General features: G+C 44.3%; 1 protein-coding gene across 2 annotated transcripts in view; it reads left to right on the top strand.

Annotated features, from left to right (window-relative positions):
- Positions 1 to 240: 240 nt before the first annotated feature.
- The window catches only part of TP53BP2 (tumor protein p53 binding protein 2), a 101894-nt gene continuing 87747 nt past the window's right edge, over positions 241 to 14387 (top strand). Inside the window, exons 1-2 of one of the 2 annotated variants that reach the window (XM_068232844.1) lie at positions 241 to 391; positions 7361 to 7508. In XM_068232844.1, coding sequence (XP_068088945.1) covers positions 7482 to 7508 — 27 coding nt within the window. In that variant the 5' untranslated portion in view covers positions 241 to 391; positions 7361 to 7481. Of the gene's footprint in view, positions 392 to 504; positions 607 to 7360; positions 7509 to 14387 lie in introns of those variants that run through there. The other variant, XM_068232845.1, reaches the window with a different exon arrangement.

Here is a 14387-nt window from a genome sequence, read left to right as displayed (position 1 = left end):
TTACTTTTTCTTCTCCCCTTCCCCCCACTGCTCAGCAGCACCCCATCTCATCTCCCCAACCCGCCACGGCGCCCGGTGTGTGGCTCATACCGCGGCCCAGTGAGCTGGGGCAGAAAGCCTGGCGCGGAGGGGGTTAACTGACCGCCAGGGGGAGTGTCATGTGACCCGAGGCGTCCCGGAGGAGGCGGGGCTGGGGATGAGGGCGGGGATTACAGGAGGGCAGCTTGTGAGAGACGGGGGGCGGGGCATGTAGGGCGGGTCAGTATCGCCTCTTTGCCCGGGATAGGCGCCGCCCTCCTCCGCCACACAAAGCCGGAGATCCCGGGAGACGGAGCTGTGCGGGGAGACCGGGCACCACAGCGGGGCTACAGGGCGCGACCACCGGACCGGGGTAATGAGCGAGAGCTGATAGGGTGAGGGGGGGTGAGGGGGGGTGAGGGGGGGGGGGGGGGGGGGCAGGGCTCACAGGTGGGGACGGGCAGAGAGTCGCTACCACTAGAGGGGGGTGTCTCTAACAACAGGACCTACAGGTGGCCAAGCGGGCAAAACTAGTTACATGGAGGGGAAGAGGAATATTACAGAAGAGAGCAGATTCAGCAATTACAGGTGTGTGGCAGTGCTGCGGGCTGGCAAGGGTTAATTCCTACTTTTTATACAGAAGAGGGGTGTCAGTGCTTATTATACAGGAGAAGAGGGGTGTCAGTGCTTATTATACAGGAGAAGGGGGGTGTCAGTGCTTATTCTACAGGAGAAGAGGGGTGTCAGTGCTTATTATACTGGAGAAGAGGGGTGTCAGTGCTTATTATACAGGAGAAGGGGGGTGTCAGTGCTTATTATACAGGAGAAGAGGGGTGTCAGTCCTTATGCAGAAGAGGGGTGTCAGTGCTTATTATACAGAAGAAGAGGGGGTGTCAGTGCTTATTATACAGAAGAAGAGGGGGTGTCAGTGCTTATTATACAGGAGAAGGGGGGTGTCAGTGCTTATTATACAGGAGAAGGGGGGTGTCAGTGCTTATTCTACAAATGGGGGTGTAAGTGCTTATTATACAGGAGAAGAGGGGTGTCAGTGCTTATTATACAAGAGAAGAGGGGTGTCAGTGCTTATTATACAAATGGGGGTGTAAGTGCTTATTATACAGGAGAAGAGGGTTGTCAGTGCTTATTATACAAGAGAAGAGGGGTGTCAGTGCTTATTATACAAGAGAAGAGGGGTGTCAGTGCTTATTATACAAGAGAAGAGGGGTGTCAGTGCTTATTATACAAGAGAAGAGGGGTGTCAGTGCTTATTATACAGGAGAAAATGGGTGTCAGTGCTTATTATACAGGAGAAGAGGGGTGTCAGTGCTTATTATACAGGAGAAGGGGGGTGTCAGTGCTTATTATACAGGAGAAAATGGGTGTCAGTGCTTATTATACAGGAGAAGAGGGGTGTCAGTGCTTATTATACAGGAGAAGGGGGGTGTCAGTGCTTATTATACAGGAGAAGGGGGGTGTCAGTGCTTATTCTACAGGAGAAGAGGGGTGTCAGTGCTTATTATACAAATGGGGGTGTAAGTGCTTGTTATACAGGAGAAGAGGGGTGTCAGTGCTTATTATACAGGAGAAGAGGGGTGTCAGTGCTTATTATACAGGAGAAGAGGGGTGTCAGTGCTTATTATACAGGAGAAGAGGGGTGTCAGTGCTTATTATACAGGAGAAAAGGGGTGTCAGTGCTTATTATACAGGAGAAAAGGGGTGTCAGTGCTTATTATACAGGAGAAGGGGGGTGTCAGTGCTTATTATACAGGAGAAGGGGGGTGTCAGTGCTTATTATACAGGAGAAGGGGGGTGTCAGTGCTTATTATACAGGAGAAGGGGGGTGTCAGTGCTTATTATACAGGCGAAGGGGGGTGTCAGTGCTTATTATACAGGAGAAGAGGGGTGTCAGTGCTTATTGTACAGGAGAAGGGGGGTGTCAGTGCTTATTATACAGGAGAAGGGGGTGTCAGTGCTTATTCTACAGGAGAAGAGGGGTGTCAGTGCTTATTATACAGGAGAAGAGGGGTGTCAGTGCTTATTATACAGGAGAAGAGGGGTGTCAGTGCTTATTATGCAGGAGAGGGGTGTCAGTCATTATGCAGAAGAGGGGTGTCAGTGCTTATTATACAGAAGAAGAGGGGGTGTCAGTCATTATGCAGAAGAGCGGTGTCAGTGCTTATTATACAGGAGAAGAGGGGTGTCAGTGCTTATTATACAGGAGAAGGGGGGGTGTCAGTGCTTATTATACAGGAGAAGGGGGGTGTCAGTGCTTATTCTACAGGAGAAGAGGGGTGTCAGTGCTTATTATACAAATGGGGGTGTAAGTGCTTATTATACAGGAGAAGAGGGGTGTCAGTGCTTATTATACAGGAGAAAAGGGGTGTCAGTGCTTATTATACAGGAGAAGGGGGGTGTCAGTGCTTATTATACAGGAGAAGGGGGGTGTCAGTGCTTATTATACAGGAGAAGGGGGGTGTCAGTGCTTATTATACAGGAGAAGGGGGGTGTCAGTGCTTATTATACAGGAGAAGGGGGGTGTCAGTGCTTATTATACAGGAGAAGGGGGGTGTCAGTGCTTATTATACAGGAGAAGGGGGGTGTCAGTGCTTATTATACAGGAGAAGGGGGTGTCAGTGCTTATTATACAGGAGAAGAGGGGTGTCAGTGCTTATTATACAGGAGAAGAGGGGTGTCAGTGCTTATTATGCAGGAGAGGGGTGTCAGTCATTATGCAGAAGAGGGGTGTCAGTGCTTATTATACAGAAGAAGAGGGGGTGTCAGTGCTTATTATGCAGGAGAGGAGGGGTGTCAGTTATTATGCAGAAGAGCGGTGTCAGTGCTTATTATACAGGAGAAGAGGGGTGTCAGTGCTTATCCAGAAGAGGGTGTCAGTGCTTATTATACAGGAGAAGGGGGGTGTCAGTGCTTATTATACAGGAGAAGAGAGGTGTCAGTGCTTATCCAGAAGAGGGTGTCAGTGCTTATTATACAGGAGAAGGGGGGGTGTCAGTGCTTATTATACAGGAGAAGGGGGGTGTCAGTGCTTATTATACAGGAGAAGAGGGGTGTCAGTGCTTATTATACAGGAGAAGAGGGGTGTCAGTGCTTATCCAGAAGAGGGTGTCAGTGCTTATTATACAGGAGAAGGGGGGGTGTCAGTGCTTATTATACAGGAGAAGAGGGGTGTCAGTGCTTATTATACAGGAGAAGAGGGGTGTCAGTGCTTATTATACAGGAGAAGAGGGGTGTCAGTGCTTATTATGCAGGAGAAGAGGGGTGTCAGTGCTTATTATACAGGAGAAGAGGGGGTGTCAGTGCTTATTATACAGGAGAAGGGGGGTGTCAGTGCTTATTATACAGGAGAAGAGGGGGTGTCAGTGCTTATTATACAGGAGAAGGGGGGTGTCAGTGCTTATTATACAGGAGAAGATGGGTGTCAGTGCTTATTATACAGGAGAAGAGGGGTGTCAGTGCTTATTATACAGGAGAAGAGGGGGTGTCAGTGCTTATTATACAGGAGAAGAGGGGTGTCAGTGCTTATTATACAGGAGAGGAGGGGTGTCAGTGCTTATTATACAGGAGAAGAGGGGTGTCAGTGCTTATTATACAGGAGAGGAGGGGTGTCAGTGCTTATTATACAGGAGAAGAGGGGTGTCAGTGCTTATTATACAGGAGAAGAGGGGGTGTCAGTGCTTATATAACAGGAGAAGAGGGGTGTCAGTGCTTATTATACAGGAGAAGAGGGGTGTCAGTGCTTATTATGCAGGAGAAGAGGGGTGTCAGTGCTTATTATACAGGAGAAGAGGGGGTGTCAGTGCTTATTATACAGGAGAAGAGGGGGTGTCAGTGCTTATTATACAGGAGAAGAGGGGGTGTCAGTGCTTATTATACAGGAGAAGAGGGGTGTCAGTGCTTATTATGCAGGAGAAGAGGGGTGTCAGTGCTTATTATACAGGAGAAGAGGGGGTGTCAGTGCTTATTATACAGGAGAAGAGGGGTGTCAGTGCTTATTATACAGGAGAAGAGGGGTGTCAGTGCTTATTATACAGGAGAAGAGGGGTGTCAGTGCTTATTATGCAGGAGAAGAGGGGTGTCAGTGCTTATTATACAGGAGAAGAGGGGGTGTCAGTGCTTATTCTACAGGAGAAGAGGGGTGTCAGTGCTTATTATACAGGAGAGGAGGGGTGTCAGTGCTTATTATACAGGAGAAGAGGGGGTGTCAGTGCTTATTATACAGGAGAAGAGGGGGTGTCAGTGCTTATTATACAGGAGAGGAGGGGTGTCAGTGCTTATTATACAGGAGAAGAGGGGTGTCAGTGCTTTTGCAGAAGAGGGTAATGTGGCAGAAGGTGTTTGTCATGGCTTATGTATTTATTATAGGGGAGCGGTGTCGGTACTTTTATTTATGGCAGAAAAGTGTCAGTACTCATTGTGCAGAAGAGGAGTTTCAGTGTTCTATGTTATTATATGGCAGAAGGGTTTCATTAGTTATACAGAAGAAAGGAAGTCTGTACTTACTGTACAGAAGAGGGGTAATTGGTACTTAAAGGGCAGAAGGGTGCCAGTACTTATTGTACAGGAGAGGGTGTCAGTACAGTGTGGCAGAAGGGTATCCGTACTACTATTGAGAAGAGGGGTAGTTAGTACAGTACTTGTTATACGGCAGAAGTGTGCAGTATGATTTGTGGTGCAGTGAGCATCTGCTTGTGGGGCTCAGAAGTAAAGGTGGCCATACACTCATTAGATTAGCATCAGATAGATCTCCGATCTATCTGATGTGTTTAGGAACATTTTTACTAAGAACAGATTGCCAATAGGTTTCAGTATGAAAATCGATCTGATGGCATTTTTTGCCATCAGATTTCCATTAGGTCCAGTGCAAAATGATAAGCAATCTCAACAGATCTTTCTAAATTTTCCAACATGTAGGATCGATTGAAATCGAAATCGGCCGCAAGTTGATCGATTGGTCAACCGATTTGCGATCGATATTGATCGATCGCCCGATAATCAGCTGAGTGTTAGATTAGATCTCTACTGACATCCTATCTAATATTGAATGGCGCTAAATGGTATTTGATCAGCTGCTGTTGATCATTTACCATCTAGCTCCATTCAATATATCAGTGGTTTATCCCGCCTGCTATATGTATACCCAGCATGATGGCAGTCTTGAAGAAGCCAATTAACAATTACCTAGACAAAAGGGTTGCTAAGTTGGCATACACAAGATGGAGTAGAGTGCATTGTGTTAGCCTGAAATCTGCTGCTTAACTTAAAATCGATTGGTAACTACTGATCTGGAAGGGTTTGTTTGGCAAAAAAAAAAGTGATCGGGTACAGCAAAATACCTTAAGGCCCCTTTTTCCACAGATGGTTGAACAGTGCGCTCGTCTGAAGTTTAGCCACCCGGTTGGTGGGCCCGAATGCTTTTCAGCCAATTGGCAGCATTTGTAACACCACATGTGTCCGTGTTTGACATGCAACACTGTCACTTGGCGGCAAAAAAATGAAGTGACTTGTCACATCTGAGCATAGCTATGCTCAGATTTGACTCTGTAGGGGGAACTGCCTTTTCAAAGCTTGACTAGAGCCTGGGCTGATCCAGTCAGATCTGCAAATGTCAGAAACACTTGATCTGCTGCATGCTTGTTCAGGGTCTGTGGCTAAAAGGATTAGAGGCAGATGATCAGCAGAGCTGGCAACTGGTATTGCTTAAAAGAAAATAAATATGGCAGCCTCCATATACCTCTCACTTCAGTTGCCCTTTAAAGGACAACCGAGGTGACATGATGAGATAGACATGTATGTACAGTGCCTAGCACACAAATAACTAGGCTGTGTTCCTTTAAATAAACGTCAGGTATGAAAGTGACAGTTTCTGTCTGGGTCAGACTATAGCATAACCCTCACTGATAAGTAATTACAGCCATTAAACACTTTCCTGACAGTAAATGGCTTCTGAGAGCAGAAAAGAGCTAGAAAGGGTCAATAATTCATAGATTTGAGCTCTGGTATACTTTAAAGCGGAATATAACCCTGCATTTCAACTTTGCTCTAAAACATTATTTACAGCATATTATATGCAAAAAGCATTTTTTTTTTTACTAGACCAGCATTGGAAGGGTTAAACACAGAGGTTTTAGGTTCCGTGCAGACATTCAGATGGTTACATTCTATTTAGTTAGTGTGTAACTGTTTATCAATAGATACATCTCTTTGGCTGTCCTCCAAGCTCCTTCTCAGTGAGAGAGATGAGTCATAATAAACACATATTTGTAAACAAAAAGTATCTAACTCAAGTTCGGATTCGGTTGCAGAAATCTCTAGGGACTTTAAAGCCCTGTGTAACCCTTCCAATGCTGGTCTAGTAAAAAAAAAAAAATGCTGGTTGCATATAATATACTGTAAATAATGTTTTAGAGCAAAGTTGAAATGCAGGGTTATATTCCGCTTTAATGAAGGTGTCATTGAGCAGAGACAATGAAACAGTAAAAACTAGATTTAAATATCAAATAAAACTGTGGGGTATCTAAAGAAGAAAAAAAAAAGTAATTTTTAGGAGTAGGAGGATAGATAAAATTGTTTTTCTCATCAGTTTATTTTGACCTGGGATGTCCGTTAAGGAGGGTTAGGTTAGCTGAAGTAGTCTGATTTTAGAAAAGTGCGTCAGTTAGTCAGTGTGTGCTTGAATGCCACCAGGGACCATATTTGTTTATTTACTTTTAGCCTTCTCACCTAGAAAATGTAGACATCAAGGTTTATGTAGACTGCATGCTGACTCCCGAATTCATCTGCCCAGCTCCATACATGTTTGTAGACAGCCCCACCTCACCCCATTCCAGGGGGTGCCATGATATGGCAGGTGATTTGGTTGGCACAGATCAAGCCAGCAATGAAGCTGGCGGTGTTTGAAACCAGAAGACTAGTAAGGAGTTGTGTTTCAGAACCGTGGAAGGTGGGGGTGGAGGCTCTGATAACTCAATAGCGTAGAAGTGTGATGTGATGAGGTGTCTCTGTGGGCAGAGTATCAGGAGATGAGGCCAGCAGAGAGAGGTGGGCTGGCTGAATCATCAGTGGTGGATCAGACCAGCAGAAAGGTGGGCAGACTGAATCATCAGGCTGTAAAGGGAAGGTGTACAGAGAGATGGTGCAGGGAGGCATTTGTAAAACGCTCTTGGAGGCGGACTGATTTTGCAGATTAAAAGCTGGTGATAGAACTGGCGTTGTGCATTGTTCTAGAAGAGAGATCAGTTAAACCGACGTCGCACATGCCTATAGAAAGAAGACAACGCTCCCTTGAAGGACTGAAAGACAAGGAATTCTGTTAATGTATTCACAGGTCCCTGCCCCCCATCAGCAAGCCTTTGAATTGTATACAGACTGAGCTGCGCGATCCTGAGCCCAAAGTACGCCATCGCTTTTACCCTCCCGGACTGCCTCTGGCTCCATCCTCTGCGTAAATGCGGTACGGTCCCAAAATGATGCCGGTAAGTGGCTCCTCTGTTATGCGTTGTGATGTCACCTACGACAGTTTTTATAAAGTTTGAAAAACTTTGTATGCTGACTTGCTGGCATGTGCTCACACTATGTCTACCATATGTAGCAGAAAAAAATGATTGCCCATAAAACAGCACCACTCATAATTTCAAAAAATAGAACAATAATACTTTATTGGATAAATTGGCATTCCGTTTGAAAACTTCAGGATAAAAACAATCCTCAGACACGGATCTATATATAATATATAATCATGAAATGCAGTATAAATCTGTGATCAGTATACCTGGTATCCAAGAAATCGATTCACCTGCTCGACTATCAAATTAGTGTGTAGTCCCGGGTTCAGTTGTGTAATTCAGCTATATACATACAATAATTGTATTTATATACAATTCCACTGGATACCAGGTTCACTGATTATAGATTTATTTATACTGTATTTCATGGTTGTAATGTATGGATCCGTGTCAGGTTTGTTTTTATCTTGAAGTTTTCAAATGCAAATTAATACAATAAAGTATAGCGGTGGCTGGATAGTGTACTGGTTAAGGGCACTGCCTTTGACATGGGAGACCAGGGTTCGAATCTTGGCTAGGTTAAGTACCTATTCAGTAAGGATTTCAAGGCAAGACTCCCTAACACTGCAGGGTGGCCTCCTGAGCGCGTCCCAGTGGCTGCAGCTCTTGAGCGCTTTGAGTCCGAAAGGAGAAAAGCGCTATACAAATGTTCAGATATTATTATTATTATTATTATATATATACGGTATATATATTTTTTAAAATAGTGAGTGCTGCTGTTTTATGGGCAATGCTTTTTTCTGCTATATTCCAATACTTAACCCACAGCACGCTCTATACTGGTCTGAGTTCAGTATCTGCAGTGGTTACAACAATGTCTTCTGTATGTGCTGCAACATTTTAGCTGTAAAATTTGTAGCATTTTTCTGCTGAGCTGCTTTGGCCGTTTTTGGTGAGAAGTTGTGGAGGTTGGTTTGCAGTTTAGACATTTTTAAAGAAAGCACTATTGTTCAGGTGAAACCGTCTCATAGGATCTGATGTTTAATCCTGGGTTATTTTCTTTTTCTGTCGTTGCCTCGGGCTGGATTGAGTGTCTTTTGTCATGTTTGGTATCTTGTCCATCTTCTCCCCTATTCTCCAGTTCTTGGTTGCTACACTGAAAGTAAATATAGCGGTATCTAGTTACCAGTGTTGTGAGGTAAATGCGGGCAGCTTTTGTTTCTCAAGTACCTGGGCTGTGCTGGGCAGCTGACTGCTCCTCCACATCCACCAGCTCTGGTAACCCTTCTGTTTAAATATTCATTGCTACTGGGATGCAACTTTTTTTTTCCATGAAACTTTATTATATTTATATCTGTTTTGGTGCGGTGTAGATAAGCTTTGATATAAGCTGAAAGGAAGCTAGATCATCCACTACAGAACTGTTGTCTTAACCTCCTGGGCGATAATCCCGAGCTGAGCTCGGGGTATATCGCGCAGGAGGCTTTCTCAGGCCCTGGTGGGTCAAATTGCATAATTTTTTTCTGTTACACGCAGCTAGCACTTTGCTAGCTGCGTGTAACTTCCGATCCGCCGCTACCCGCCGTGCCGCGCAGCCCCCCCCCCCCCCAGACCCCTTGCGCAGCCTGGCCAATCAGTGCCAGGCAGCGCCGAGGGGTGGATCGGGACTCCCTCTGACGTCATCCCGTCTGATCGCCATGGCGACCGGGGAAGCCCAGCAGGAAATCCCGTTCTGAGCGGGATTTCCTGCTTACTCCTGATCGCCGAACCGAAGGCGATCGGAGTGGGTGGGGGGATGCCGCTGCGCAGCGGCTATCATGTAGCAAGCCCAGGGCTCACTACATGATTTAAAAAAAAAAAATTAAAAAAAAAAGTGCTGCGCCCCCTCCTGGGCGATGCAATTGTATCGCCCAGAGGGTTAAGCGATGTACAGACACTCTACAGTGGCATAGCAATAGGGGATGCAAAAGTTACAACCACACCGGGGCCCCTGGACCAGAGGGGCCCACTAAGGGCCTTCTGTCATCCATCTTATTAGCTTTTCATTGGTGCTGTGCTGGTATTGAACACCTCTAAATGTGCCGTGTATAGTGGTAATCCGTAACAAACTGTTTACTCTAAGTACACCTCTCTGACACTGCAGCTGTCCTTGGTAGGTTTTGGGGGTACATATCAATGGAGTGCTTGGGGCCCCAAGCTCCTTTTAGCTATTCCATTGACAGTCCCTTACTTACAAATTATTTCATTAACAATATTTCAGACATACAAAGTTGTCTCCATCTTCAAAATATACAGTACTCCCCCCCCCCCCCCCCTAATACTTTTAGCCACAGACCCTGAACAAGCATGCAGCACATCAAGTGTTTCTGACATTATTGTCAGATCTGGCAAGATAAGCCACATGCTTGTTTCTGGTGTTATTCAGACACTAGTGCAGCCAAATAGATCAGCAGGACTGTCAGGCAACTGGCATTGTTTAAAAGGAAAAAATATGGCAGCCTCCATAGCCCTCTCATCAGGTGTCCTTTAAGGATGCATTTGTGATTAAACAAACTCCTAAACTGTTTATTCTAAAACATTTGTAGATTGTTTAGAGGTTGTGTGTAGCCACCTTTTTATTTTTGATTTAGGGGTATTTTTTTCACCTAATAAACGCGTGTTGTAAATCTCTTGCACTACTGTTGGTTTGTCAGAGGTTATCTGCAGGTTATCCAGCTTGCATTCTTGTGCTGATGCTACAGGGACAAGTCCTTTTATCAGATGGGTCTGAGATGTTTTGTCTTACTTGGTACTAGTGTCTGTGATGCAGAACAGGTCTGTGCATGAGCCTAGCCATGCACTGGTCAATGACAGCTGGATATGGAAAGCAATTGATCACTCCCTAATTGGATAGTATGGATCAAACCTACTATGTTGACCTTTCAGTTAGATTTTAGCAAAAGAGTCTAGAGTCCATTATTAAACCACTTTTCTATACACCTCAGAATCCATCTATCTCTTGCCCTTTCGTGTTTTGGACTTTGTTGCGTATTTATTCATATTAATTATGTCACTGTAATTACCAGTACTGAATCTGTGTTTTGTACCAACTCTTTTTAGCATACTGGTGTATACCATTGTGTGTGTTAGTTTGTACCCCATATTTGTTTCTTACTATGTACAGTGCCGCGGAATAAGTTGGCACTTTATAAATCAATAAATAAAATGTACTTTATATTATTACAAGTCAAGGCCAGTATGTAAGTTATAGTGACTGTAAACCGGGTGAGATGTGTTCATTTTCACTTCTGTGCTGAATGCTTTCCGGTCCTAGCAGTTTGGCTCGGCATGAAGCATGGCTATCCCCAGAAGGAAGAGGTTCCTGTGCCTGGAAGGGTTTGTTGTGACTGACCAGTATCTTACCCTTGAAGACATAGGCCTCAATTCACTAAGCTTTATCAAACATTTGATAATTTACCTCATGAGTAAAACCTAATTTTGAATTCACTAAGGTGTTATAGATTTTGTCAACGTTTTTTTAATAAAACATTTGATCAATATATAACACCTTAGTGAAATCAAAATTAGATTTTACCCATGAGGTAAATTATCAAACGTTTGATAAAGCTTAGTGAATTGAGGCCATAGTCTGGGGGATGGAGTGAAAGGGGTCAGAGGCAATCCTGGTCGCTCTCTTTCTGCACCTGCTGGCATAAAGATCCTGCACATCACTATGTATGTGCGTTTTGTGGTCTCAGTTGAATGTATTTGGGAACAGATTGTATTGTAGCTGGTTGGGGGAATTTATGCATGAATAGTAGACAGATGATAGTGGAGAGGCCATCCAGAAGCATTGCTCAGTGCAGCTCCCAGGCTGTTAGTGCAGCCCATCCACAAATACTGCAGTTGAGGCACACTTCTGGTTACCTGCAGATGAGAAGTTTCTGTTAAAACTTGCAAAGCACAATTTGTTTTAATGTGCCGTCTTTGTCATTCATGGATTTCGCAGGCAGCAGTCTTCTTTCCCAGCTGAGCCGGGGGGCAAATATAAAGATAAAGCAGTTTTTGGTCTGTACTTCTATTTACACGCACCTGGAATGGGCTGCCTCACGGCCTCTGGGCAGTTTCTGTGTCTCTCTGGATCCTGCTGCTTTCCTGCGAAGCGGTATATGCTGAGCACATACAACATGCTTCCTATCAGCTGCTCTGCCTGGTGCAGTGCTAGCCCAGAGCTGAACTCTGTGTGAGGAACTTGCCATAGGATGATATAAGTCTGGCAGTTACGGCGTGTGGACTTTGATCTGGGATTCTGCGATAGTTACAGAGGCCCTGTAGTGACCTATAGTAGAAGGCAGTAAACTATTCAGGATCCCCAATTTTACGTTAAATAGCCTGGTTTAAGCATCAGAAACACTTCCTATAGCTATATATTGCTGTATGTTGGTTTATAGCCCCACCCTATCCCCTTCTTGAGCAGAAACCCACTAGGAGCGATTTTTCTGAGCGATTTGAAATCTCTTGCTAATGTAATGCTATGGGTGTGATCCCACTTGAGCGATGTGATGTTATAAAAATCCCCCATAGCATTGCATTACCAAGAGCTTTTTCAAATCCCTAGCGATTAGAAATCGTTACTAGTGGGTTTCTGGCATTCTACTGGCTTTAGAACTCTGTAAACTAACATTTTGTAGAGATCACCTGTTAGGACTTAAAGGGAACCTTAACTGAACAGGGGGTAAAGAGTTTCAATTACCTGGGGCTATTACCAACCCCCTGCAGCAGTCCTGTGCCCTCGGAGCCGGTCTGGAATCCTCCGGTCTCCCGATGTCAGTTTCGCTTTTGACGACTCACCAGTCGGCCGTCCGCCATGCGTATTATTGGACGCATTCCCTACTGCAATTAGTGCTATTGCGGACCGCAACGCGTACAAAGATACGCGTTGCCACGTATCTACGCTTGTGGAATGCGGCAACGCGTATCTTTGTACGCGTTGCGGTCCGCAACAGCGCTAATAGCATTAGGGAATGCGTCCAATAATACGCATGGTGGACGGCCGACTGGTGAGTCGTCAAAAACGAAACTAAGTGACAGTGGGGGACCGGAGGATTCCAGAGCGGCTCCAAGGTCACAGGACTACTGCAGGGGGCTGGTAATAGCACCAGGTAAGTGAAACTTTTTACCCCCCTTCAGTTAAGGTTCCCTTTAAGATGTCGCCTCTTGTGCTAAATTTAAGAAAGTAAGTCGGGATGAGGATAGATTTTTACAACGAGCAAACACTTGCTAAATAATTTATAAGGGCTGGTTCAGAACATGAATTTTATAAGCGTTGAGGTTTTTTTTTTAAGCGCTTGTGTGATGAAATAATATGTGCGTGTTGTCACATAAGTGATTATTTATTTATTTTTTTCCCCAAAATTGTAAACGTGGGCCTGCCCCATTTTTTTGGGCGATTTGCACTTCAATGCAAGGTATGGGGAAAAAAATAGCAATTTGCTTTAAAGTGCTTTGAACAGTGATTTTGTGAGCGTTTTTCAAGCAAGTTTCCTTAAAGTGAACCAGAGACAAAGCACTCTCTTGTATTTTACGATATATATTAGTGGGAACATTAGAGAAAACGCCTACCATGCTCTCTGTTTTATTTTTTAACTGTTCAGCTTGCTTCTAATAAGCCCTGATAAAATCCCAGACTGAGCATTCGGTCTGGCTTTGCTCAGGAATCTTTATAGCTTCTGTCTTTTCAAGCCCAAGCCTTCCCCCTTGTGGCTCTGCTATAATGACTCAGCTATAAAGATTCCTGAGCAAAGCCAGACTGAATGCTCAGTCGGGGATTTTATCAGGGCTGATAAGAAGCAGGCTGAACGGTGAAGAATGAAACCGAGCAGGGTAGGTGTTTTCTCTAATGTTCCCACTGATCTATATGGTAAAATACATGAGGGTGCTTCGTCTCTGGTTCACTTTACAAAGAAATTCAGCTCCGGCTCAGAGTGTACAACCTTTTTGTCCGCACATGCAAGATCGCAAAACAAAAACGCACCCAAAATCGCTTGCAAAAAATACTAATTGCTCTAAAAATGCCAGAAATTGCTCACAAAAGTGCTTTGCGCTTATGATTTGTAACGTGAACTAGGCCTGAATGAATGCTGTGTAAAAAAAGCAATTTTAATCATTATTTTGATTACAGTTCCTCTTTAAAGCTAAGCAGTGCCAGATGAAACCCGATACAGACATCAGATTCTTTGCATCCGTCGTGAATATCGCTGCTCACATACTGTAATTATTAACGTTTTGGCTAAAGGTGCGTACAAAGAGATGTCACCCGAAATGATCTCTGCAGCAGGGATGATCAATGAGGCAAATATATTTTCTCCTTGCATTTTAACATTAAAAACTCTGGAGAAAATTCTGGAGAAAAAGTGAATAATACTCCTTGACTTGTATAAAAGTCTTTTGGGTTCTATCGCCGTAAAATACTTTTACCGTGATCATTTCGCTACCCAAGTCCGCAGTCAGTAATGGCAAAATGTGTCCCTTTTTGTGATGTAGGTCTGTCTGCAGTTTGACATGTTTGGTTCATGCAAGAACTACTTAGAATTCAAAAAACGAAAACACTGGGTTTGAAGAATCATCTACTTGCGTTAAAACGGAAATAAACTTATGAGATAATGAATGGTATGTGCTGTACAGCTAATGAATAGAAACGTTGCAAAGAAGTCTCATAGTGTTCTCCAGTACAGTAAGAGTTAAAAAACTTCAGTTGTTATCTATGCAAAAGAGCTTCTCTGAGCTATTCCATTCACTGGGTCAAATACAGTCCTGTTTTCTGAAGCACTTGAACAGCCAAGAAACAGTGAGAGACAGCTTCGATAAGGT

The sequence above is a fragment of the Hyperolius riggenbachi genome, chromosome 4 (assembly GCF_040937935.1).
Source record: "Hyperolius riggenbachi isolate aHypRig1 chromosome 4, aHypRig1.pri, whole genome shotgun sequence".
Lineage (NCBI taxonomy): Eukaryota > Metazoa > Chordata > Amphibia > Anura > Hyperoliidae > Hyperolius > Hyperolius riggenbachi.
This window is presented reverse-complemented; position numbering and strand designations above follow the sequence as displayed.